The sequence below is a fragment of the Phoca vitulina genome, unplaced genomic scaffold (assembly GCF_004348235.1).
Source record: "Phoca vitulina isolate PV1807 unplaced genomic scaffold, GSC_HSeal_1.0 scaffold4, whole genome shotgun sequence".
NCBI lineage: Eukaryota > Metazoa > Chordata > Mammalia > Carnivora > Phocidae > Phoca > Phoca vitulina.
The window spans coordinates 63,283,765-63,310,193 of NW_022589707.1; the positions used below are offsets into that span (position 1 = coordinate 63,283,765).

A 26,429-nucleotide genomic window follows, 5' to 3' on the forward strand; every position below is an offset into this window, starting at 1 on the left:
GGCGGCCATGGGTTGGAGGCTTCCTAGGTCCTGGATTGCAACTGAAAGGGGAGGGAAGTGTGCCCCTACACCCCCTACCCACCCCCGCACTTTGTTGTGCGGAGGGCTTGGGGGGGGGGGGGCATTTGGCTTTTGATGAGACCAGGCCTTAAGCCGAAAGAGGAATGGAGCAGCCACCTCTGCTACTTAAGATCCAGAAGATCTGGAAAAGATCCAGGGAGTGGGAAAAGGTTCGCGAGTCCTGGCCCCGAGGGCGCAGCCCCTTCTCTCTCACCCCCGAGGTTTGGCATTTACTCCCCCCCACCCCCAGCCTTTTTAAGACGAGGGTGAGTTTTGATGAGGTTGAAATTAGTTGAGAATTTCAGAGCGAGACGCGGTTATGCTACCTTCCTCCCGAAGTTATTCTTTAAGGAGATGACAAGCTAAAGTGCGACGAATACCCCTTTCTCCCACCCTTATGGTCCCCTGGGCGACTCCCCCCTCCAGGGCCCCCCTGTTCCTCCACTCCCGAGTAGCGGGAGCCCCAGCCCTCCCCGACCTCATGGGTTTCCACCAGGGAGGTCCTCCGAGTCGGAGGAAGAATTCCGTTTCCAATCCAGACTTCTTTACCCCAAAAAGACCATTTGTGTGTGCAAGTCGTTTTTAAATGTCTCCTCGTAGAAAAACTGAAAGTAGAAAGAAAGGAAGCAATTTCCTAGCAGATGTCTGACCACCCCTTCTCGCACACTCCCAGCATCGGGTTACAGGGTCCTGGGAGCCCCCACCCACATTCTGCAGCCCCACACGGGTGGACCCACAGACCCTCCACAGCAGCTTGTGCACAATCCCTGAAAGCCCCACGGCACCCCGGGAGCCCCTCTCCTTGCACGTCCAGGCCCGGGGAGGAGGGGTGGGTAGCAGTGCAACACAATGATGTAGGGATAAATATTAAGCCGTGACATTGACGTGCCCGGCACCTCCCCTCCCCCGCGCTCCCGGCACACTCTGGGCTGCTCGGCACGCCCCCTCCCGTTCCACTGCGTCCCGCGCCGCGCGCTCATCCCCGAGGGGCCCCTGCAACCTCTCCGCGCGAAGACGGCTCCAGCTCTGCAGGGAAAGAAAAGTAACTTCGCTTTTCTCGGAGGAACCAGGAAGGATTAAGCAGCCTGGGAGAGGGCAGGAGCGCGCCGAGGGTAGCGATGGGGGCTTTCTGAAGTAGGAGGAGGGGAGTCTGCGGGAACCCGGAGGAAGGCGCCTGGGATGTCTGATTGCACTTTTCTTGTCCTCTGGTCTCTTCTTTTAGGTGGAAGGATTGTGGACTGAGACGCGCTGGGGCAGAGACTATGTAATCGCTTCGGTGTCTGTGCAGAAGACTGCGCTTCGGGGAGGGAAGAGGAGGGATCGGCTCGCTCCTCGGCGACTCGGCAGGCGGAGTTTCGCGGCGGCACCGGGGTTGCGCCCGCCCGCGGGGAGGTCTCTCCATCCAGCCCCAGCGGCCGCGAGAACCCGAGCGCCGGAGCGCGGTAGTCGGCGGGGGCGAGGGAGAGCGAGACCGAGCTCCGGGGCGCGAGGGAGCGGGCCGGGGAGTCCGGGAAGAGGCGAGCGGCGGCCGCGAGCGAGCCGAGCGCGCCCCCCCCGCCCGCCCCAGCGGTGCCGCGCCGGGCGGCGTCCGGGCGGCATGGAGAAGGACGGCCTGAGCCGCGCAGACCAGCAGTACGAGTGCGTGGCGGAGATCGGGGAGGGCGCCTATGGGAAGGTGTTCAAGGCCCGGGACCTGAAGAACGGAGGCCGTTTCGTGGCGCTGAAGCGCGTGCGGGTGCAGACGGGCGAGGAGGGCATGCCGCTCTCTACCATCCGCGAGGTGGCGGTGCTGAGGCACCTGGAGACCTTCGAGCACCCCAACGTGGTCAGGTGAGCCGGGGAGCGGCGCCCGCGCCGTCGGAGGCCGCGCGTGCCCGGGGAGGGCTGGGGATCCTTGGGGCGGGAGGGCGGCCGGGGAGGCATGGCCCGTTGCCCTTACAGAGTGAGAGTAAGTTTTGTCGACAGAGCTGCAAGCCAGAGCCGGCGACCTTGCCAGACAGCGAGCAGAAAGACGAGGCAGGCAATGTGACCTGCGCAGGCTTCCCCGCCGCGGTGCAAGTTGTGTTTTCTCCCTGCTGTCCCTGAAAGGGGGTCCAGGAAGTTGGGTGCCTTTTGGGTGCCTTTTAGGGAACGAGCCAACCTGAGACGTGCCCTGCCAGCCCCTGCATATTTTCCCTGGCCATTGGGGAATTTTTGAGAGGCTGAGAATAAGAGAAGTGGCAGGATTCGGTGAAAATTAGTAGGATGAGAACTTTCCTCCTGGAGCCTCGTATAAATAAAGTTTTACGAAAAAATAGCAACTTAAGAATATTATTGCCAGTCACGTCCAGTTTTTCTTACTGAAGTTATATAATGGTAAATAAGTGTCCAACAGAGTCGCCTAAAAATTTTTTTCCATGAATTGCCTATTTGTGTGTATTACTTTATGTCTCTAGGCTAACGTGGTCTTCAGACTACTTCTCAAAAGTAGTGATGTGTGTGAATCTAAGATGTGGAATCTCTGGATTCTAAACGTTCTGCTTTTGCTTTTTCTGGAGGGGATGTGGAAAGTGGATGGGGAGACAGCATTTCTTAAAGCCTCTCCTGTGTGGTAACCAGTAATTAAAGTGTGTGTGACTAGGATAATGGTGTTTTCTTAGTGATCCTGGAATTTCCCCATTGTGTGGTTGACATTGTGTGGTGTGTCATGCTTTTCTTTTCTAAACAGATATGCGTAGTTTTAAGTAGAAAAGGAATGCACAGAAACATCTATAAATTAGGGTGTGATTTTTACCTATCTCAATTCTTAGGAGGGTGTGTTTGAAAAAGGAAGTCTTGGGGTGTTCTTTCTGTCGTCTCATCTATCTGGGAAGTCTGTTCAACAAATACATACCTACTGTGTGCGCTGTAGATGAAATTATGTAAATAAGTACAACTAAATATTTTTGTAAAAAGTCAAACAATTTAATATTAGTCATCAAAGTCAAGAGACCCAAGACTGACCTTTGAAATACCAAGACCTCCAGAGACTCAGGGAGCCCAAGTGTCTACCAGATCTTCCTGGGAGGCTTTGACTTGTCTCCCCTTATCCTGTGTGATTTGTGTGGTGCTTTGTTTCCCAACACAGTTAGGCTAAGGCTAGAAGGCTGCAAAGAATCATAAATACGTAAGTAAGATAGTAAATGGCTATGAAAATAGGACCCCCGTTATAAACCTCTGCTTTAGCCTGTAAGAGAAGAAGGGGCAAAGGATAATGAGGCCAGGAGAATGAGTGTTTTAAGGAAGATGGGATTATACATAACAGCAATAGATTACCTTTTGTGCATGTTTTCTTTGTTGAAAACCCAGAAAAACACTTCCTGTGAATCTTTGTGATATTGGAGGGAAAGGGGAGAGTACATTTTGTCCCCTGTAACTTAGTTATCTTCCTGGAGGAATCACCTAGTGCTTCCCAAAAGATAAATTCCACCCCTAGAATTTTAGGATCCAAGTTCTTGTTTTATTTTGTCTGTTGCCTGTGGAGTGTGTCCATTTAAGGACCCTTATGTGTAAATAAATAAAATACTGTCTTTCCAACCTAGAGGTGTTATAGAGGCACCCCTGTGTAACGCTGTCTTTTACAAAGCACGATTCCTGTAACAGGATGGTTTTTGCCATTGTGTTGGTAGATTTTGGCTGATCCATTCTTATTCTCTTGATTTATCCTCTTGCATTTGGTTTGTCTTTAAAGATTTCTAACTGACCCATGACTTGGATTCTGTCCTGAGAAATTTCAGGAGACTATACTTAAAAATTCAAGACGAAGTTACCTAAAAGTTTTTTAAAACCTTATTTTTACAGATTAGGTGGTGATGATGATGCCTACCTCTTAGGAGTTGTGAGGAAGAGCTGAGATAGTGTAGATGAGAGCACTTTGTAAATTTAAAAATGCTTCAAATGTCCAAGTATTATTTGTTTTCATGCTGACTAGTGGGGCCCTCATCTGGAAAAAAGTTCCCAGTAAAGCATCAGTTCCCCTGACCTTTTCTATTGAACAAATCATTCTCAAACCCAGACATTACAGGCTCTGAAACCAAGAAACTACTTGGATATAATGGTCAGAAAAGACCATCAGTCATATGTCATGAAATTCAGTGACTCTTGAGAAAATTATTGATGATGTCATCTTCACGAGCTACATATCTCCGTTCCATTTTGTTTCCTTCCTGTTCTCTTCTTCCTCTGCCTTGGGGCTGTCATTGGTCCCCATGACTTGCTTCACTAGACTAGGAATTCAGGATTTTGAAGGTTGCTAATATTTGTTCAGGCAGGGTCAGCAATCAAGGAAAGGTGACAATAATTCTTTTCTTTCCAAGGGAGAGTGGTCAAAGTTGGACCCCCCCCCAATACCTGTGACTTATTGGTGCCCCACAGGACCAGTGTTAACAGTGTTATGGCTGTTTCTTTAAAGGCTTTTTAAAAGGACAGATGTCTTTGTAAGTGCCTTCAAGTCATAAGTAATTGATCATAATTATAGGCCCTTTCCACAGGTAGTTAAGCCTCTAAGCTTGAGGGAGCATAATAAACATATTAGTTTTTTCGAAAGTTTAAGATTTAATTTTGATGGATATGCCAGAAAGGCTGACTTGTTGTTGCTCGTACCGGCACTGCCCTTACGCACAGGGGTAAGGACTTGAAATTCTTGTTTACCTGTGCTTGATGTATCCCAGGCCCGGGCTTGATCGGCCGGTCAGTGTCTAGGATGTAAATTTACTCTTATTTTATAGTCGGTAATCCCAAATCCTAGAGCCTTTGCCAGAATCAGACTTCTGTGTGAACCTGTGTTGGAGCTTCTGCACTCCACAAAGGACTCCTCTGTTCTACCTTCTGAACTCAATCTGTATGTGGTTAGATAAAATAATAATACGTCCTATCAGCAGTTTGTTGATGCACCAGATAGGTAATGATGGCTTATTGTGTACTGGGGATTCATCAATGAACAAGTCAGAAAAAGTCTCCATACTTTTAGAACTTACTTGGTCATAAAGTCATTCTTTTTTCTCTTTAAAAATTCACTTCTCTTTATTTCCGTGGGCTTATTGTGCTGTATTTAGGCTCACCAGTTGTGTAGAGCAGCTAATATTTATGATAATTTGGTTCCCAGGAATTTGCTGATTAACTAACAGATAACCAAAACACTAATCAGAATCAAATGCTTTTTGAAGCATTAGGGAGAGACCTACAAATAGATGTCTACAGGATGATATTGACATGGAACTAATAGATAGGAACTTTTGGGCTCCATGTATTTAAGAAGGATTTAGGAAGGACCTACTGTTTAAAAACCGTGGGGTTAGCTGCTGGGAAAGATACTTGGGTAAATCACGCCTACTTCCCTCAAGTAATTCCCCTCCCATGTTTGAAGGAATAAGATGATCCCCAAATGCTGATACGTGACAGTCTTGTGTCATTACAAAGAGATTGGTAAGCACTACCAGTGTTGTCCCCAGGCATTAAATTTATTAGTGTAATTCAAATCGAGTACTGGTTCAGAAACTAAAACTTACGGCATTTCAGTGGATAAACTTATGATATCTGAATATGTTAAATTATTGTTGGCATATTTAATCACTGCTTTGAGAAAAACAACAGAAAAATCCATGCAGCTCAGTGATTATTATACAAGGAGAGTTTTCCAAGTTTCTCTTTTTAAAGAGCTCAGTAACATGGCACAAAAGGAAAATAATAATATGATTTTTCTCTGGGAAAACTCAGTCATTAACAGGGTACAAGAAACATGGCGTATTATTTGATGCAGCATAAAGCTGAATCCTCAGGTGGGTTAGTTCATGGGAATCCTTGTGAATAAAAGTGTTACTTTGTGGGTGAATAATGTGTCTTTTAGGGCTTGTTTTAGTGAAAGCAGGAAAAACGGGTTTTTAAATTCCAGTGTGTTAGACGTATGTTTGGCCCTTCATTCTCTAAGAGTCCCTTGAAAAGTTCCCAATTTATCAAGGTTGTTTAAGAAATAAACATTTTCACAATTATGTTCTGCCCATTCCTTGTTCCTGCTGAAGAACTTGGTGATGCTGAATTGTTGGTATTGCACTTGTATCCTTTTTACATAACTGTTATCATTCTGGAATTATTAGAATTTCTCTATTAAGGAGGAAATGGCTTAAAGAAGGGGAATCTGTATAAACTTGAATATCTCTTGGTGTATTTCCCTATGTTTAACATATGGACAAGTGAATATCTGAAAACAGACTCCTTGTTAAACATAAATTATCTGTTGTTGTTTTTTTAAATGCCTCACTATCAATGATTCCTTAGGAATGTTCTTTCAGATTGAAACCTCTAATACTTAAATTATGTCATTGTAAATTCATGGGCATTAGAGTTGGAAGGACTTTGGAAGTCTTTCAGCTCTTTTATGTTATAGATAAAGAAATAAAGTTCAGAGGTCAAGCAGCTTGTCCATAGTGCAATTTTTAAGTTGTTGACTTGTTCTAAAATCTGAGTAGCAATTAAAAAAAAAAAACACAACTATTTTTGTTTGTTGGAAGAAGTTTAAACAAGTGAGTACATTTCTAGTTTGGAAAAAATGTAAACAAAGGTGCTGGTTTGCTGGGAATAAATGATATATCAATTCAGGAAATTCCTGAATTCTGTGGTATGCCCTGCTGAAGTCTGTCTATAAAAAGTGTGATGATTATCCCTTAAATTCTGCCTTTTAAGAATTTGAGTAATAACTATGATCATATAAATAACTATAGTTAAAAAATAATATAGGTTAATAATATACTTAAGTAATAATAGTGAATTCATTTTAGACAAAACAATAGGAGAAATCAAAATGCTTGTCTGATGAATGAATTGTTACATAATATGGGTCTGGTATCTACTACCCATATAATGAAATAAACATCATAATACTTGAAAATTAGGCAGCATAACAACCTCTAGATACATAAGCAAATATGGTACTAATGCTTCTTGAAGAACTAACCACACTATTGTTGTATTTGTCAGGAGGTTCAGATGAGCTTGTCTTCCTAGGAAGGAAATTGTGAGTTTCTTGGTGTAATAGAACATGGCAGAAATGAAATCTGGATGCAGGAGATTTGGTAATAGGACAAGGTGGTGTGCTTAGTGTTGGGCTTTGTCCAAGGGCCAAGAGGCACCATTGAAAGTGGGTACTGGTGGTGGTTGGTAACAAGCATGCCTACATAAAGGTCACCGTTTGTGTAATGAGCTATGGATGCTAAGTCTGCTGGGGCAGGTAGGTCAGCAGTCAGAGGGAGGAGTTTTATAAGAGACCCTGGGCAGTTGTTTTGAATATCACCAGTTTGCTGCCATACTTGATTTCGTTTTACCATCTGCACATGCAGCTCTCCACTGAGAGGTGAAGTAAAAGTACCTTACGGCACGTGGCAGGAATCTCTGTGAGTGTGCCGTAGTGGCCTGGAGGTCCATGTGGGATAGGATAATTATGAAGCATTTAGTAGTCTACCTAAATTTGAGCAACTATTGGCTTTGTCATTTAAGTAGCCATTTTAATTTTTAATTCTTATTATCTGGGCTTCCTAAAGGATTTTAATGCAGTAGAATTAGAATCACAGTATATGGATTTCTGAATTGAAAGGGATCTTAGATATAACCTAGTCTAACCCCCTTTGGTCTGTGTAGGAATTGTTTTGTAAATGTGAAAAGCAATCATCTCACTTTTAGTCAAGTGTGTCATTCCACGGTTGTATGCATTGTAGATACAAACTGAGGATGGCCAAGGTTCAGATGCAGGTTGATGGGCAGTGTTTGCAGGACAGGATGATTAGTGGTCATTGCATATCAGAAAACACTCCCTTGGGATGTAAAAATTATTTTCAGTTTAACGACCGTATGTTTTTTTCTGACTTGAGCACAGGATTATATCTTTTATATCTATAAATAACACAGTGTCTGTAAATATTAGTTGCCCGGTATATATTTTCTGAATGAATGAAGTAGAATAAATTAAATTATATACCCCTGAGGTGAGAACTTTTCATCCTTTTAGAGCTCCATACGGCGTTAGCAAGTATCTCCAGCTAAACACTGGGAAATTATTGGGTATTAACTGCAATGCATGTGCACACCGAGACTATTTAGTAAGAACTTTCAAATACTTCTGTCCATTTTTAAATTATACAAATACCCATTTTTTTGGTCTTCAATACTAGTCTCGGCTCTGGAAGGATTTTCGTGTGTTCTTCCTGTGCATTTGCTACGTGTATCCTACAGGCATGCAGACGACTTCATTTACCCTCACGTTGCTCCCTGCCATCTACCTCTGCAACTTTAATTGGGGCTGATTTCAGAATATGCACTCAGTGCCCTTCCCTGTACTCCTGTTTCTACCTGTTGAAATGCTACCCATCCTTCAGAGTCAAGTCCTAATGCTACCTTTTTTGTGTGTGTTCTACTCCTTAATACCTACATTTGGATAAAATTTCTGTTTCCGTTGAACCCTGACATCTTTGGCCTCCTTTGTGACACTCCGTATATGTCTGCCCCTTAATATTATTATGTCTGTTATATAAGATACACTATTAATCTTCCTCCCAACCACCCTCTTAGGATCCTCTACCTTTCCACACCCTAATTGTAAGCTCCTTAAGGGAGAGAGTATCTTGTGGTCATGTCCACTTGCATCCTATATCCAGTGGAAATAAAATGAATAAATGAACAAATAATGGAAAAGAGTTCCAGTCATTAAGGAGGGGACCATATGGATTATTTCTATCACATGAATGTTAAAACTAAGGAGTGTCAAAAAGGGAAAATGGATCTGTATATAGGATTATATTTACTTGGTTTCGTGGGAATAATAAAGAAATACTGAAAAGAGAACATTTCATTTTTGTTTTACTCCAATCTGTATAGCTTATATTGAAGTGAGTTTCAAACTTTAAGTAATTCCCATCATTAACTGAACAGTCTTGGACTTGATTTATATACTGTAATGAAGACATGAACATTAGGAAATGTGCACACATTCAGTAAAAGTTGAAAATGATTTGAGCATTTTTAAATACAAGAATGGAAGTTATTCTAAATACATTTTAATCGCTTGAATTATTTTGTTTTTTTCCCCCCACTAATTTTAATATTGTTAGCTTTCTTTACTGGAAAAGCTCAGGAGGAGCAAAATTAAGCAAAACCGTCCTAATAGTTTCTAAAAGAATATCAAGATTCGGAATTCTGTTAAAACTTAGTCTTCCACTCCATTTCATAATTTGTGTACAGAGAATATGGATTCCACCTTGACAAACTGGTAGGTTTAGTTAAGAAGTATTCTTCCAGTCTAACTAATTCCAGTTCCTCAAGACACACGTGGTTGATGTGTGTATGTGCTCGCACGCACGCGCATGTGTGCATATCCAGAACAGTTGAATGCAAGATCCCTGAAAGAAGGAACGGTAGTTTTCTTGTTCCGTTTGCTGTATCCCAAGCACTTAGCATGGTGACTGGCATCTTGTAGCCCAGTATAAATATTGTGAATGAGTGAATGAATGAAATGTAACATCTAGGAATTCAGATTTGATTTTTTTAGTCAGAATTGGGTAATAATGTCTGAAAGCATATGTGAGATCGATAGCATTAAACAAGTATTTATTGGTTATCTGTTACATTCAACATTTTGTTCAATATGATTGACCTACATCTTGAAATATTTACCCAAAAAGTGATATTAGATCTGGAAGCTGTTTCAAAATGGAGTCCAGCTGAAACAAGTTGATCATTGTTAAAGCTGTAGAAGTTCATTGTACTGTTCTCTCTTCATTTATATGTGTTTGAAATTTTTCATCATCATAAGCTTTAAAAATGTTCCTAGTCAGTGGAATAGTAGAATACTTTGCTTCTATTCTGACTTTCTCTACCTACTAGCTGAGTGACCTAGAGTAAATTCTTATGTTTCTTCATTATGGGTTTCCCACCATAAAATCAGGAATTATTACTACTCTTTTGACCTTAGAGAGTAACTATGATCAAATGAAGATCAAATGTTATGCAGATACAAGTGTTATTAACAAAACGAATTCCTGCCCTCAAGAAGTTTATAATTTTGTGGAGGAAACCAACATGTACCCAGGTCTCTGGATTGCAGATTGGGAGTATGTACTTTATTTTTTTCACCCCACAGGGTGAAAGTATATGAATGGAGCTAGTTATTTCTGAAAAGACATACATTAGATTTATACTAATTATAGTAAAATACAATCTTTAATCTGGGTATTGGTAATTAGTGTCAAGTTTACCCAATGCTGTATCTTTTTCATTAATGGATTGTTATAGGAGGATCTGAGGACAAAGTGCTCCCAGGAACACGCTGTCAAAACTGATGGGAGTTTGATGATTTCTTTTGTATTTCACTATTCAGATTAAGGAGAAGTCAAATTCTTTGCTTGTTTTCTCTCTTTCACTCTGTCTTTTTTAAAGATTTTATTTTTAAGTAATCTGTATACCCAACATGGGGCTTGAACTCATGACCCCAAGATCAGTAGTTGCCCGCTTGTCAGCCAGGTGCCCCTTTCTTTCTTTTTAAATATCAAATCGGGCACCGGGTGCTTCAGTGGTTAAGCGTCTGCCTTCGGCTCAGGTCATGATTCCAGGGTGCTGGGATCGAGTCCCACATCGGGCTTATTGCTCAGCGGGGAGTCTGGTTCTCCCTCTCCCTCTGCCCCTGCTTGTGTCCCCTCTCTTGCTGTGTCTCTGTCGAATAAATAAATAAAATCTTTAAAAAAAAAAATTTCAAATCTCAAATAGAATTATTCCTTTTTATGTTACACATTGGCATTTCTTTTTTCTTTTTTTAAGATTATTTATTTGAGAGAGAGAGTGGGGGGGGTGGGCAGAGGGAGAGAGAGAGAATCCCAGACAGACTCCCTGCTGAGTGCAGATCTGTCGCAGGGCTCAGTCTCACAACCCTGAGATCATGATCCGAAGTGAAGAGTTGGATGCTTAACTGAGCCACTCATGTGCCCCTAAAACTTTTTTTTTAAGATTTATTTATTTGAGAGAGAGAGAGAAGCAGGGATGGGGGCAGGGACAGAGGAGATGGAGAGAGAATCTCAAGCTGACTCCCCGCTAAGCATGGACCCATCTCGGGGCTCAATCTCACACCCTGAGATCATGACCCGAACCGAAATCAAGAGTCAGACGCTCAACCGACTGAGCCACCTAGGCGCCCCCATTTTTAAAACTTTTTAGTGGAAACCAAGAAACTATCTGAGTGGTTTCAAGTTAGGAGTTTTAGATAATGTCTACGTTCCAACCATGTAGAATCATTTAAGGAAGTTACTAAGTAGCCTTGGGTAAAAATGGGGTATTTTCTTGTTGAGCCATGAGACCAAGAGACAGATTGAAAGATTGGGCTAGAAGGGACTCCTAGTGCTAATCATGAATGAAGTGTATTTAAATTATGGAAGTCCCCTTAAAGAACTGGGAAGAAAAGCATCCTTTCTTTGAAATAACACACTTTTTACACATTAAGACACAAATGAAAAGTTGTGACATCCTGCTAGTCATTACAAATTATTTTAAGCCCATGGGATTTAATCAGTGGTAATTTAGCTAACTGCTAGTACATTAGACTAGAAATTGGGGATGTTGATGCCAGTTGGGTTCTCAGCTAAACCGGTTGTATTGCAAAGAGAAAAACTCCATTTCAGAGGCATTACTCTCTATCCTTTAAATGTCAGCTAACTCAGAATGATGGGATTCATCTCAGGGAGAACCATATAAGAGCATGGTTGAGGGGTGCCTGGGTGGCTCAGGTTAAGCATCTGCCTTCGGCTCAGGTCATGATCCCAGGGTCCTAGGATTGGGATCCTGCTCGGCAGGGAGCCTGCTTCTCCCTCTTCCTCTGCCTCTTCCCTCCTCGCTTGTGTTCTTGCACGCGCTCTCTCTCTCTCTCTCTCTCTCTCAAATGAATAAAAAAAATCTTAAAAAAAAAAAAAGCATGGTTGACTCAGTGGTACCAATTCTGAATCCTAGAAAAACAGGACTTTTGAAATTAGTTAAGAGTAGCGTCATTGTTGATGAAAAATGGTAGATTTATCCCTGCCTTAGTTGATAAAATAAAATTGGGAGGTGAATCCATCATTGGGCAAATAGAGAACAGTCTGGAGCTGTATCTTGTGATCTGAAAGGACCACACACTTTCAAGGTGTGGCAGAAGATGAACTAAGTTGAGGTAGAGGTGAGACATACAGTGAGGTGAAGATGTAATATGGTGATAGAACCTGGGATAGTTTAGGTGAATCTGAAGTCTTTAGACTTCAAAATCTAAAACCTAGTGATCTGAAAGTAGATGAAAATTCTGGCCGTGTTTAGGAAGGCCTTCACAAGTACTTGTTGAAAAAGTAAACTCAGTATCGTTCTTTAATTCCATAATAATAAAATGGAATTTTATTTTCTGATGGCTTTTTCTTGGGAACTTTATTTTCACCATCTTCACGTTGTCCTTTGTGCCTAGCACTCAAATATTTGTGGAAGTGATGATGCATGAAGTAATGTAGAACGTATGCTTCCCATCAGAACATAAGCTTCATATGGGCAGGAATTTTTGTCTGTTTTGTTCACTGCTTTATTCCCAATTTCTAGAACAGTACCTGGCAGATAGTTCAGCAAATGTCTGCTGAAGGACCAACCGAATGAATAGTTAAACTGTGACTAAAGATTACTCTTTTTACAGTAATTTTATTGACAGTAAAAATGTAAATTAATACCAAAATTTAGCAGATACGTTATTTTTCTATTCACTCATTAGTATTGCACTTAAAACTCTTCAGGATTATATAGTCTCTGATAATTATAGTAGTAAATTGGATTCTGACTTAGGAAGTAGGAGTTATTTAATAATTTAGTGGTTAGCAAGTAGATTGGATACTAAGATAATTTCCTTCTAAGCTAATTCTTCCACTAGTGTTTTCATTAGTTTTGAGTTATGAGTATAATTTTAAATAAAAATATTAAGTGATACCTTAAATGGTTATATCATTTGCAGCAGAATTGATTTAGATGTTTTGGTGGAAATTTTAAGACATGGTTTCAGATTCCCTGGGTTATGAAGTTTTATAAAAAGCGTTGATACACACGCTCCTAAAGAGTTTGATGTAAGCTGTCAAGCCTTTGTATAAGTGGCTATAGCTGTCCTTACAAGTAGTGAAGCCCAAATGGCCAGTCCCATTGTGAATGTCACCCCAGTACCCCTGTTTGATACTACCATTACAAACACCTTCCTTCTCCACTTGAATCAGTTCATTGTGATCATATAAGGAATCTGACATTACTTAGTCATGACCAGCTATAAAGAATAACAGTAATAATGATAAGAAAAGGGAGGAAGATGAGGAGAAGGGGGGGGAGGAAAGGAAGGAAAAAAGGAAAGAAGGAAGAGTAGAATAGAATATCAGGTATGTTCCTGGGAGTTGTTACTAAAGTAGAATACCAGGGGACTTGTTTGCAGTTTTTTATTTAAAGTAATTAAAATTTTCTGTCAATTGTTCTGGTTCTTTTTGCTGTGTAGTAAATTGGCCCAAAATTTAGGGGCTTAAAGCAACCATTTTCTTATGTTCAAAGATTCGTGGGTAGGGAATTTCGACAGAGCACAGTGAGAATGGTTTATCTCTGGTTCATGATGCCTGAAAGTTTCAAGTGGAGATAAAGTAGCAGCTAGGGGTTTTATTCAGCTGGAGAAGTCTTCACTCTCAAATCTGTTGTTTCCTATGGGCTGGATGATGTAGGATAGGACTCGAGCTGGGACTGTAGTCCACCTTACCTCTCCGTGTGGTCTGGGGTCCTTCTCAGCATCAAGGCTTCAGAGTAGTTGGACTTAGATGGTGGCTCATGGCTCCAAAAGCCCGTCAGTGTCCCTAGGAACAGGCAGTGTCATTTCTGCCACATTCTGTTGGTTACAAGTGAGTTCAAAACCTTACAGATACAAAGGGATGGGACATAAATTATCTATTATTGGAAAGAATGTTAAAGAATGTGTGTCTTCATCTCTCTCTGTCTCTCTTTTGTAATCATGACAGTAGTACTTGGTGATTAGTACAGAAGGATTTATGATAAAAAAGCAAGGCTCCTGCCCCAGTTATCCATATTTCCAGTACTCAGGTACAACTTCTAACCCTGTTTTTGGTGCTTCTGGAAGTTTGATCTGTTAATCTAGATAAAATGCTCTGCTCTATTTCTTGATATTTAAACTTCAGATACCTGTTGACTTCCTGCTCTGAAAGATGAGTATTTAGCTCATTAATACTGCTCCCTGTTCATTTCCTTCACCTTTTGTTAGCTAGGACTATTTTTATTTCGTATAATAACTTAAGATAATTTATCCTTAAACATCAGTTTTTTGTTCTTTCATTTTTGGCAGTATCTCTTGATTCCCCGTTTAATAAGAGAAGGGTATTTTATCCCCCTATCCTTTGTACTCCTATTAACATTACAACTTTTATCGTCTCCTTTGTTAAAGTTGTTAAACATTTGCATTCTGTTCTGCAGCCACAACTGTATGTCCAGTGTTATAACTCCATGAGGTCAGAGGAGTCTTTCTTTCTTAAATACAGACATCTGGATTCTCATTTCTTACTCTGCATCACTTTTTAAAAATTGTACTCTCTTTTAGTGCACTTCTTATTTAGACCATGACGTTTTCATGCTGTTTTGTTTTTCCTGGAGTTTACAATTGCCTTTCTATTTTTTCATGCACTGTTTGCCTTTATCACAGCCTAAACTTTTTTTCCAAACACTATCATACCACCCATTTCTGTTGAATTGCCCATTTCCTGAAGTTTCTCTGAAGTTTTGGTTTACTCTTGACTGGTTATTTACTGGGCCTGATGAACAGTTCTCTTCCTGAGACTTTTTCACTGCTCCTTGGGTTAGAGCCACTTATTCCTGCATCCTGGCCTTTCCTCTTTTGTGGTTCACACCCTTGTTTTGCTAGTATATGTTTGCAAGTAACTTCCTAAGAAATTGTGTATGGAAGATAAGCTTTCTGAATCCTCACCAATTTGGAAACATTTTTATTGTTCCTCACATTTGATTATAGTTTGACTGTTTTTAGAAGTCTAGGATGAAAAATTTTACCACTGAACTTGAAAGCCATTGTTCTCTCTGTGTTCGTTGTTGCCAGTGAGAAATCATCTGCCAATATGATTTTCTAATTAGTTTTTAGTAACTTTTCTGTGTGGGAACTACTAGGATGTGTTCTTCAGAAATATGTGTCTATGTGTGGTCCTTTTTTAAATTAAATTTGCTGGGGGTGCCTGGGTGGCCCTTCAGGTTGAGCGTTCCACTCCTGGTTTTGGCTCTGGTCATGGTCTCGGGATCATAGGATCAAAGCCTGCATTTGGGCTCCACACTCAGTGGGGAGTCTGGGAGTCTGCTTAGGATTCTCTCTCCCTCTCCCGCTCCCACTTGTGCTCGCTCTCTAAGATGAATAAATAAGTCTTTAAAAATAAATTAATTAATTAATGAATTAAACTTGCTGGGCATTCCAGGAGATCTGTATGCAGGTTTGTTTCATTTTACTTTTAAAAATTACTTCTTTATTTATTCTATTCTTTCTTTCTGAGGTTCTCCTGCTAGTCAGATATTTGATCTTTTAGTTGGGACCTTGAAGTCTCTTAAAGTTCAGTTTTACAAATTGGATCTCTATGTGTGTCTTGCCTTCTTTTCCTCTATTTTCTAACTATTCTATTTGCTTTGGTTTTGTTTTGCTCTATATTCTAAAGAAATCTTCTCTATTATTTTCCCAACTGTTTATTGAATTTACTCTTGGCAATTATATTTTAACCTCAAAGTATTTTTGTTGTTGTTGTTCTCGGCTTGCTTTTTTTTTTTTTAAAGCATTTTGTTCTGGTTTTATGGGTGTAATATGTCCTTGAATAGCTCTAAATGTTTAAAAACTTCTCCATATTATCTTTGTTTTAGTAAATGTTTAGTTTTTAACTTTGTTTTCCTATTGCTGGATTCTTTCAATGCCTGGTGATGTTTGGCTATCCTTTGCTTTTTGAAAAAAAAAAATCAAGTTTATTGAGATGTAGTTTTTATGCAGTAAAAGACATCCATTTTAAGAGTGTATTTTTTGAGTCCTGACAAATTTATATGCCCACATAACCACTGTCAAAATCAAGATTTAAATAATTCCATTACCCGAAAAGTGCCCTCAGGCCTCTTTGCAATCTCTTCCCCCCACCTGGACCCCTGGCAATCACTACTTTCTGTCATTAGAGATTTTATTTGTCCTTTCTAGGGTTCTATATACATGGTATCAAACAGCATTGTGTTCTTTTGTATCTGCCTTTCATCACTAATTTTGAAATTCTTTCATGTTTACTATATCAGTAGTTCATTCTTTCCCAGTAAATGGCTTTGACACAATTTGTATATCCGTCCACATGTTGATGGTTATTTGTGTTGCTTCCAGTTTGGGGCTATTATGAATAATGGTGCTGTAAACATTCATATACAGGTCTTTGTGTTGATATGACATATGCATTCATTTCATTTGCATAAATACCTAGATGTGGTTTGCTGGCTTGTATGGCAAATGTTGTGTTCAATTTTTAAAGAAATTGCCAAACTTTTCCAAACTGGTTGTACCATTTTACATTTCCACCAGCAATGTGTGAAGATTTCATTTGATTTGTGTTCTGTTCAACACTTGGTATTGTCAGTCTTTTAATTTTAACCATTCCGTATAAGGTGTGAACTGATATTACATTGTGGTTTTAATTTGCATTTACCTGATGACTAATGTTGTTGAACATCTTTTCATTTTCTTATTGGCAAGTCTCTTACCTTCCTTTGGGAAATATCTATTCAAATATTTGACCATTATTTAAAATTGGGTTATCTTACTGTATTGTGAAAGTTATTTATATGTTTTGGAAAAGTCTTTTGCCAGATATATGTATTGCAGATATACTCTCCAGGCTTATGGCTAGCCTTTTTCTTTCTTTCTTTTCTTTTTAAACTGATAAGAACAGATACTACACTTGATCTTAGGCAAAACAGACGATTTTAATTTTTTCTAAAGTCTGACTTAATCATTCTTTTCTCTGATGGTTTGTCCTTCTTTTATATCCCATCTAAGAAATCTTTGCTTACCCCAAAGACATATATACATGTATTTTTTCTTATGTTTTCTTCTAGGATTTTACAGTTTTTGCTTTTACGTTAACTCTGTGATACATTCAAGTTAAATCTTTGTGTGTGGCTTGAGGTAAGAGTTCATTTTTCTCCTTGTAGATACCCAGCTGTCCTAGGACCATTTGTTGAAAAGTCTGTGCTTTCTTCACTTTGGATTACATTGGCAACTTTGTAAAAAATCAATTGACCATAGACATTTGGGTCTACTTCTGGACTCTGTTTTGTTCCATTGATTTATATATCTGTCTTTTTGCCACTGCCATGATGTTTTATTTACTGTAGTTTTACAGTAGGTCTTGAAATTAGGTAGTGTAAGTTTTCCAACTTTGTTCTTCTTTTTTAAAATTGTTTTTTGCAATTTTGCCTTTTGAAATTTTGCTAAGAATTTTTACATCTCTGTTTATGAAGGATATTATTCTGTAATTGTCTTTTTTCATGAAGTCTCAGATTTTGGTTTTGAGGTAATGCTGGCCTTATAAAATGAGTTGATAAGTGTTTATAGCTCCTCTGAAAGATTTTGTGTAGCATTAATATTAATTCCTTCTTATACCTTTAATAGAATTTACAGGGAAGTTATCTGGCCCTATTATTTCATTATGGGAAGGTTTTAACTACAGTTTCTATTTCCTTAATGGACATCAGGCCATGTAGGTAGAATTACTTTTTGTAATTTGTATTTTTCAAGGTATGTGTGTATGTAGGTTTTTTAGTTTATTGGCATAAATTCTTTATTCTTTTATCTTTAATGTCTGCAGAATCTATGGTGATGACCCTTCTTTCATTCTTCATATTGGTAATTTGTATGTTTTCCTTTTTTTTTTTCTTAATCATACAGGTAGAATTTTGGCAGTTTTATTGATGATAAATCAGTTTTTGGTTAATTTCCTTTGTCATTTGTCTATTGTCTAGTTTATATTTACTTTTATTTTTATTTCCTTTTCCTACTTACTTTGGGTTTAATTTTCTCTTTTAGCTTCCTGAAATAGAAGCTTAGCTCATTGATTTTAGAATTTTCTTCTTTTCTAACATAAGCATTTATGTTGTTTTATTCTCCTCCCATAAATTTTGGTATATTTTGGTTCCATTTTCATTCAGTTCAAAACACTTTAACTTTATTTTGGTGATCCTTCTTTGACTCATGGGTTACTTAGATTTGTGTTCTTTAATTGTCGAACACGTACAGGATTTTTCCTTTCCTTTCTGTCTAATATTGTGTTGTGATCAGAGAACAACTCTGTATGATTTTAATCCTTTTTCAATTTATTAAGACTTCTTTTGGTCCATGTAGTTTATCTTGGTACATTTTACATTTGATTCTTTTAAGATATTTTTCATTTCCCCCCTCATTATGTTCACGTTTTCCTTTAGGCCTTTTAGCATATTTATAATATTTAAAAGAGTTGCTTTTATGTCTTTGGTATTCCATAATCTCGGTCTTTTTTTGGGTCTGTTTCTGTTGACTGAATTTTCTCCTGGTTATGGGCTACATTTTCCTGTATGTCTGCATGTTTAATACTTTTTTATTGGATGCCAAACATTATGAATGTTACATTGTTGACAGCTGGATTTTGTTCTGTTCCTTTAAAGGGTGTTGGACTTTGTTCTGATGGACAGTAAAGTTACTTGTGGTTCAGTTTGATCCTTCAAGGCTTATTTTTAGTTTTTAGTTTTTGTTTTTGTTCTTTTTATGGGGAGGGGATCTAGTGTAGGCTTTCTTTAGTGTAGGCTGACTACTAAGGCATTAGCCTTTTGTAGTCTTTTTTTCTCTGGCTGGTGGGAACAAACTAAAAAGATTTCTTGCCCTTTGTGAGCTCTAGGAATCATTCAGTTTACAATTTCCTGGTCCTTGTTCTTTCCTCAGAAGCAGTTTTTGCCTGGTCTTGTGTAGTTCCCTATGTGCAGGTTGATATTCAGGAAAGGACTCAGTAGACCCCCCACTTCCCCATGTAGATTTCTGAAGCTCTTTTTCTGGGTGGCTTTTTTGTTCAGTACTCTGTCTTACAAATTTTAGTCACCTCAGCCTCCTTGTCTTCTTAGCTTCTTGATATCTTCCTACTCACCTCAGTGGTACTATAGTCCTCACTTTGGTTCCTCCTCCGTGTGCCTGTGGTCTGGAAATTGCCTCCACACAGAAAGCCGCCAGGGCAGTTTTGGGCTTCCCTCATTGATATCCCTTCTCTCAGGGATCACCAATCTATACTGCCTAGTCTGGTATCTGAAAACAGTTGTTTTATATATTTGTCCAGTTCCTAGTTGTTTGTGGCAGGTAAGTCTGAACCCTCTTGCTCTCTTACTGCCTTGTATATCCATTAGTTTTTTTTGTTGTTGTTTTGTTTTTTGTTTTTTATAAAAACTGGGTAGCTATTATGGCTGTTAAATAAGACTCTCCCTGCTAGATCTCATTTCTTTATTCTTTTTTTTTTTTTTTAGATTTTATTCATTTATTTGAGAGAGAGAGCACAAGCCGGGGGTAGGAGCAGAGGGAGAAGGAGAAGCAGACTCCCCACTGAGCAGGGAGCCCAATGCAGGGCTCGATCCCGGGACTCCGAGATCATGACCCGAGCTGAAGGCAGACGCCTAATTGACTGAGCCACCCAGGTGCCCCAAGATCTCATTTCTGAGTAGAAATTCTGGGAGGCTCATTTGGAGTAGGGATGGAGTATCTTTTATCAGGCTCAGTTGGAGTAGGGGTGAGAGTATCTTTTATCAGGCTTTACTTTTAAGTGAATGGGAAAACTGGCTGTCAGGATGAGGAAGAACCCCCAAATGCCATAACAAGAAGGGTTTTATCCCAACGTCTTTGGTATGGGGATGACAGTGGGGATGCCGACCAGTGCAGTTACCTGGTACAGACCTTCCTTCAGTTGACTCCCCTGCTTTGGCTGCGTTTCTCTCTCCCTTTCTCCTCCATCACACCTGCTGGCTCAGTCCGGCTCCTGCTTCCTCCACAGTGCCCTCATAGCTTGTTCTAGGGCACTGGCCTTCCCTTCAGTAAAAATATTTGAGCATGCCCCTGATACTCACTGACTTATAAAAATTATCTCTGAAACAATGAATCATGGAACACTACATCTAAAACTAATGATGTAATGTATGGTGATTAATGTAACAGTAAAAAAATTTTTAAAAATTACCTCTGTATGCAGATATGTATATATATAAATGCACAAAAGTGATGATTTTGAAATGAAGAAATAAAAAATAGTCCATAATTAAAAAGTATTTTCTTAATGTGGTTCCTGAATTACATGTTCACCAATCTAGAGACCACTGTCTTTTTGGTGACTTTCTCTGCCAGTTTCCTCCATCAACTTGCTTCTATTTATTTTCAGTCATCCAGAAAATCTACTAAACTCTCAGTTTTTTGATGGCATCTTTCTTTACTTACGGGTTTTATTTCTCTTTCTCTAGCAGTATATTGAGAAAGACTGGAGGCAAATGTTTGCAATGGGTCTGCCATTTTTTTTTGTCGTTGTTGTTCTTTTTTTTAGAGAGGGAGTGGGGAGGGGCAGAGGGAGAGAGAGAATCTTAAGCAGGCTCCACGCCCAGCACAGAACCCTAAGCAGGGCTTGATCCCCCAACCCTGAGATCATGCCCTGAGCCGAAATCAAGAGCTGGACACTTAGCGGACTGACCCGCCCAGGCGCCCTGCATCTGCCATTTTGAAGTGGAAGTCCCATCTGATATATTTCTTAAAATAAAACATTAAATAATTAAAATGTCATTATTTCTTGCAATTCAGTTTGCTTTCCTGAGTGGGAGCAAAAGGATGTCGCCTGAGAATTGCTTATAACCTGTAGGAGGTTTTATTTATGCAGCAGTCTTCACATTTGGATAGATCAGTAGTAGTGTGAGTCAGGGAAGTAGCCCATACATTTCACCAGGAGCAAAAATAAGTTGAAGAACACATGCTCTGGAGACATATGGAAATCATGTGAGATAGACTTTTCCCCTATTTCTGTGACATTCTTTAATTTTGCAGACAGCCTGGAAAAGAGCTGTATATGTAGAAAGAACATTGTCACCATCTTCCATTTGCCTGTTGCACCTGGTGATCTACAATCATAGTCATTCTCGGTTTTCATACTGTCATTTCTAGGTTTTCATATAGCATCCCAACAGCTGGTGTAAACCCGTAACATGCAGTAACTAATTTGACATCATAGTGGGAATGTTAGCCAATTGATTTTTCTTCAGAGAAACCAACTGAAAAAAAAGCCCACTATGAATTAATTCTTTGCAGGAATTTCCCATGTCTGATGATTTAAAAGAATAAATTCTGCATGTAAATGAATCATTACAAGCTTAATTGAAGCTTGTTGGATACTCAAGATTACTCACTGTGGTGTGTTTCTGATGGAGACAGGAAGTGAAAAAGCAAGGTCTATGAGATTTTTTTTGTGCATGAAGTCTCAGCCAGTCTTTTAATGTTTCTCATTGAGGCTTTGGTCGCTAGGGTAAATGACTCAAGGTATCTATTGCCGCTTAGCTGTTTTTTAAGGGGGAATTTCCCCCCACGCTCCTCCCTTCCCCAAAATAGCTAATTATATACTGGAAGTTTCAGTACATTGTTCACAGTTTGTGAAGTCAGCATATTTCTGGAAGCTCGCTGTGAATGTAGTTCTTAGCTGTACTGATGCTTTTGTTTCTCCATCTCTGCAGCCAGCACTGTACTGTAAGGACACAATTCTATCGCTATTTTTTTCCCTCACATTTGATGTGGTAGTTTGCATACAGCTGCAGAGTAGACAGTTACCTTTGAAAGGAACATTTGGCTGCTCTAATTTGATTAAAGAAAACCACCTCAATCATTTCTAGACTGAGAACGTTTTCATTTTAACTTGGCAGTGGGAGTTGGGAATGTACTCACTGCACTTAGATATGTGGGGGAGCAGCCGGAACAAAACCAACTGCTCGAATGGAGACAGCTTTGGTGCAGTTGTTTTTGTTTTTTTTGTTTTGTTTGGTTTTTTTGGTTTTTTTTAAGGCAAGCAGTGTTATATACGATTGATTCTCTTTCTCCCTCCCTCCCAAATTTTCTACAGCCTTGATTTTCACCTCTGTTCCCTTTTCACAGGCTTTTCCTTAGCATTTCCAGTAAGCTGATTGTGGCAGGGGTAGAATGCTACCCTAAAGTGATCTGAAGGACTTGGAGGTCCTCAAAAAATTCTCCCATTTCTATATAAAAAGAAAACCCCAAGTCGTAAATGATTATGAGTTGGACATGCTTTCTTGGCCACCGCTGAGTGGCTAAAAAAGGTTTTCGACCATGCATGCACAGACCAAGGTTGGGAATTCAGTTGAAAGTTGCACAGAAGAGAATTGCTTGCCGTCAGAAGCCTGCAGCCCTAGTGCTAGACTATTATTAATTATCTCACATATGTCTCCTTCTGAGATAGAAGAAAGTCCGATCACCCGGTCAGTGTGACAGTTGAAATACATTCTGCTGATTGTGGGTTGGTATCCACTTTATCCATGTGTTATTGGAAACAGTTGAGCAGGGGCTTAGTCTGTAGGGTAAACCATGAATGAATTCATGAACCACAGTTCAGCAATGTAATATATGGTGTTCTTGGGAGGGTACTATGGTGGCATCCTAAAAAGTTTGTGAAATTTTAAATAAAAAGTATGAGGGTACACATGGAGTTTTGGAAATACAACCACATTATTATTAATTGAGCCTTGGATATTATTGATAACCTAAGAGTCGAAGTCAAATGTGGGCTCACATTCACATTCTCCCCCATGACAGTATGACTTGACCACATTATACTTCTCACCTGTCTAAGCTTTAGTTTCTTCATTTGTAAAATTAGGACACATATTAAATGATGTTTCTGAATTTAGGTTCCTGTTACGTGTTTGACACTTGGCAAATACTTAGTTACCTCACTGCCTCTTCCTCTCCTCCTTCGTATCACCATTCAACTGCTTGGAATGTTTTGAGGGAGAGTGGTGGTGTTCATGGAATGTGTGGCCAAACTCAACAAAGTCCTCTTGAAATTCTGATATTATGTGCAGCTCTCATTCTCTTAGACATAAATTATTAAGGCCAGCAGGACTCTGTCAAGTCCACCTAGCTTTCCTATGGATAATAAGCCCTAGGCAGACATTATATCAGGTACTAGTTAAGATACGAGCACAGTGGATATGGAAATTGTTCAGCAAATGTTAGCTGTTGGATAGAGTTATGTTGTCATCTTAAATTCTTTTCCATCTTGTGTCATCTCTGGGTGCTAAAATCATTTCCACATTTAAACTCAAGGTTTAATGAAGTCACCCTGGTCTGTTCTTCCTTTTGAGAGTTAAGGCCAAGAGGCAATCTTCCTGTTTTGTTTTCACACACAGTCGGGAGAATGTAAATCTTTTCAGTCACGTCTGGGTCATCTAAGTGTACAAAGACTGAAAAGGGACTGAAAGGTAATTGTCCAAAGGCCACTGCTAAATCTGGATTTGGCGACCCAAGATTTCCAGTAGATACAGCTTGGTAAATGTAGTTGAATCCCTGGCGAGCTCACAATGCTGATTTGTTCCATAATATAACTGAAAAAATTACCTCAATGCAATAAAATTTTTTGCAAAAAGTAATGCTTGCTGTGTTTGTTTTGTTCAGTTACCGAAATTATAACATTAAACAAGATTTTAAAAGTTAATTACCAGTGATTGAGGAAAAGTTTATTTAATTTGAATACGTTTTGGAGACCTGTAGAGATTCTGCAGAGAAATGCTGAGGACTAATTCTTGATGTCACTTCAAACTTTCTTTTTCCTCAATAAAGTATTATTGTGATATTTCTCATATATAATCGCCTTTTAAAAAACACACTTTTATATAGCCCAGTACTACTGAATACTGTCCATGTCCTGCTGTTAGTGTTCCCAGATTTGTCTTCTTGTGTGGACTCTAATCTAGGTGACAATGTAAACATTCAAATCCAGTGAAATTATTGAATGTGTCTAATGAATTGCTTGGAACCTGAGACCAAGATTTGGTTTTATTCCGTTTTTTAATAATGAATGTCTAATTCCTTTTTTGCATGGTGGTTGTCTACTTAGGTGCTATTAATAGAGTTATTCTCACAGCTGGGGGGATTGTTATTCCCATTTTATAGATAATGAAACTGACATAGAATTTAAATGTCCTGTTCAAGGTCACCTCAACTCCAGGTGTTATTTCCCACATCTTAGGGTTTTCTGTCTAGTACTACAGGTGTTTTAGTCATGCCGGGATCATTTGGATATGACTGTTTTGGTAATGCCTGTTTGGGAATTAAATGCAAATAAACTGGATGCTAGCAAGGGCACACTGATTATTTAAGGAGGAAACTGGCTTCTGTTACCAGGAATTGGGGTATAATCACTTAATTTGACATATTAAATGCCATCTATATTTTAATTTAATTTTTCTAACAATTTGTTTTAATAGTCATACGTAGAGACAAATGCTCATGGAATTGGGACTGTTAAGTGAGGTTGTTAGGGTTCATGCTGCTCTTTAATGTGGTAGCAGTCGGCTTTCCAGGGCCTTGCCTCCCCTAGGCAGTGAGAAAAGGAAGAGCGTGGCAGGTCAAAGGAAGTACACTCACCTCTGAACCTGGCACCAGAAGTGCTGACGAGCGTGTCACTTACGCTCCTGATGACTCAGCACTTCCTGGTTTCTCTCTGTCGCTGTGCTAGGGCTAATAATATCGAATGACCTTGGTCCAGACTGAGCGTTTCAGGGAACCTTTGGTTTCCTCATCATCAGACATTTGAAATCAGAAATGATTCTTTCCTTTCTGTTGCACGTTAAAATTAATGGTACTAGGTATGAGCCGTTGTATTCTGCGATGGATTACATGCTTTTTGTTCTTAAGATTAGAAGTAGCTTTGGCTCTGGAGTATAATAAATAAATACATCCTTACCTCTCAACGTAAGGCAGTCCTGTTATATATAAAATTCATTTGGTCTTTGTATTGTTTCTGTGCAGTCCGATGACTGGGGCAGAGGTGGAAGGAAATGAAGTTCAAATTACATTTGAAGTGTATTTGCTACGTTGATTTTAGGCAAGGCTTAGAGACCCAAGGTGCCGAGCAGGGAGGGAAACTGTGGATCTGTTCCATCGGGACCCTCATTGCTCTCTGAAGAGTCCAGCACAGCCCCCTCTGTGAGTGAAACCAAATTGTATTTACTAATTAGTTTTATATTTAGAACTAGCCAAAATTATTAGACTAAAAAGCTATTAGTATTGAGACATCTGGAGATGAAGCATTTCAGAAAGCCTTGAAAATTTTAGAAAACCTTGAAAATGTTTTACCTGTTTTCCCGGGCTGTTACAACATTAATTATAGGACATGGTTGAGAGTTTATCCATGTCGACAGCCAATTTGTTTAAAAATTTATGAAGCAGTTTGAAAGTTATTTTATACATTATCCAGACATAAAGTTTCTCTAGAAATGTTTTTATTATTAAAGACAATTTTAAAACAGTAGTTTTACAGTAGTTTTAAAACAGTAGTTTACAGTGAAGAGATACAGCAAAAATAACGCTGTGTTTGGGGCACCTGGGTGGCTCAGTGGTTAAGCGTCTGCCTTCGGCTTAGGTCATGGCCCCAGGGTCCTGGGATCGAGTCCCGCATCGGGCTCCCTGCTCAGCGGGAAGCCTGCTTCTCCCTCTCCCACTCCCCCTGCTTGTGTTCCCTCTCTCGCTGTGTCTCTCTCTGTCAAATAAATAAAATCTTAAAAACACATAATGCTGTGTTTAAAACAGGTATTTATTATCAAATGCTTCTTTATGTGTTTTAATCTTTACAGAGGCCCCTAAATAGCAGGAATTTAACTGCTTCTAAGTAAGCAAAAGTAAAAATTCCTACAGAAAACATAGCCCTGACCTTTTTGCACATGTAATCCAAATGGAAAGTTTGCTTTGAAGTGGTGTCTTGTTACATAATCATACTGAAAGTATGCAGTAATATGTATTCCTTTGAATGTTTTTCATTCAGAAACATATTTTTGTTTATTTGACTATCTTACCAGCTGAAAATGGATTATGTTCTGGTTGTTTCATCTAACCACCCAACTTCAAAATACTTGAGAAATTACATGAAGAGCTTCATTCCAAAGCATAACATTTTCAGAGAGATTCAGACCATTGGAAAATTGACCATGGAATTTCACTCCATAGATGATTAAAATAAAAAACAAATAATGGGAGAAAATAAGCAGAATTT

At 39.5% G+C, this 26,429-nt stretch overlaps 1 protein-coding gene across 1 annotated transcript in view; it reads left to right on the top strand.

Moving 5' to 3' along the window:
- The first annotated feature begins 970 nt into the window (after positions 1-970).
- Positions 971-26,429, top strand: part of CDK6 (cyclin dependent kinase 6) — a 226,415-nt gene continuing 200,956 nt past the window's right edge. Inside the window, exons 1-2 of the mRNA XM_032402159.1 lie at positions 971-1,172; positions 1,283-1,890. Coding sequence (XP_032258050.1) covers positions 1,658-1,890 — 233 coding nt within the window. The 5' untranslated portion in view covers positions 971-1,172; positions 1,283-1,657. The remainder of the gene's footprint in view (positions 1,173-1,282; positions 1,891-26,429) is intronic.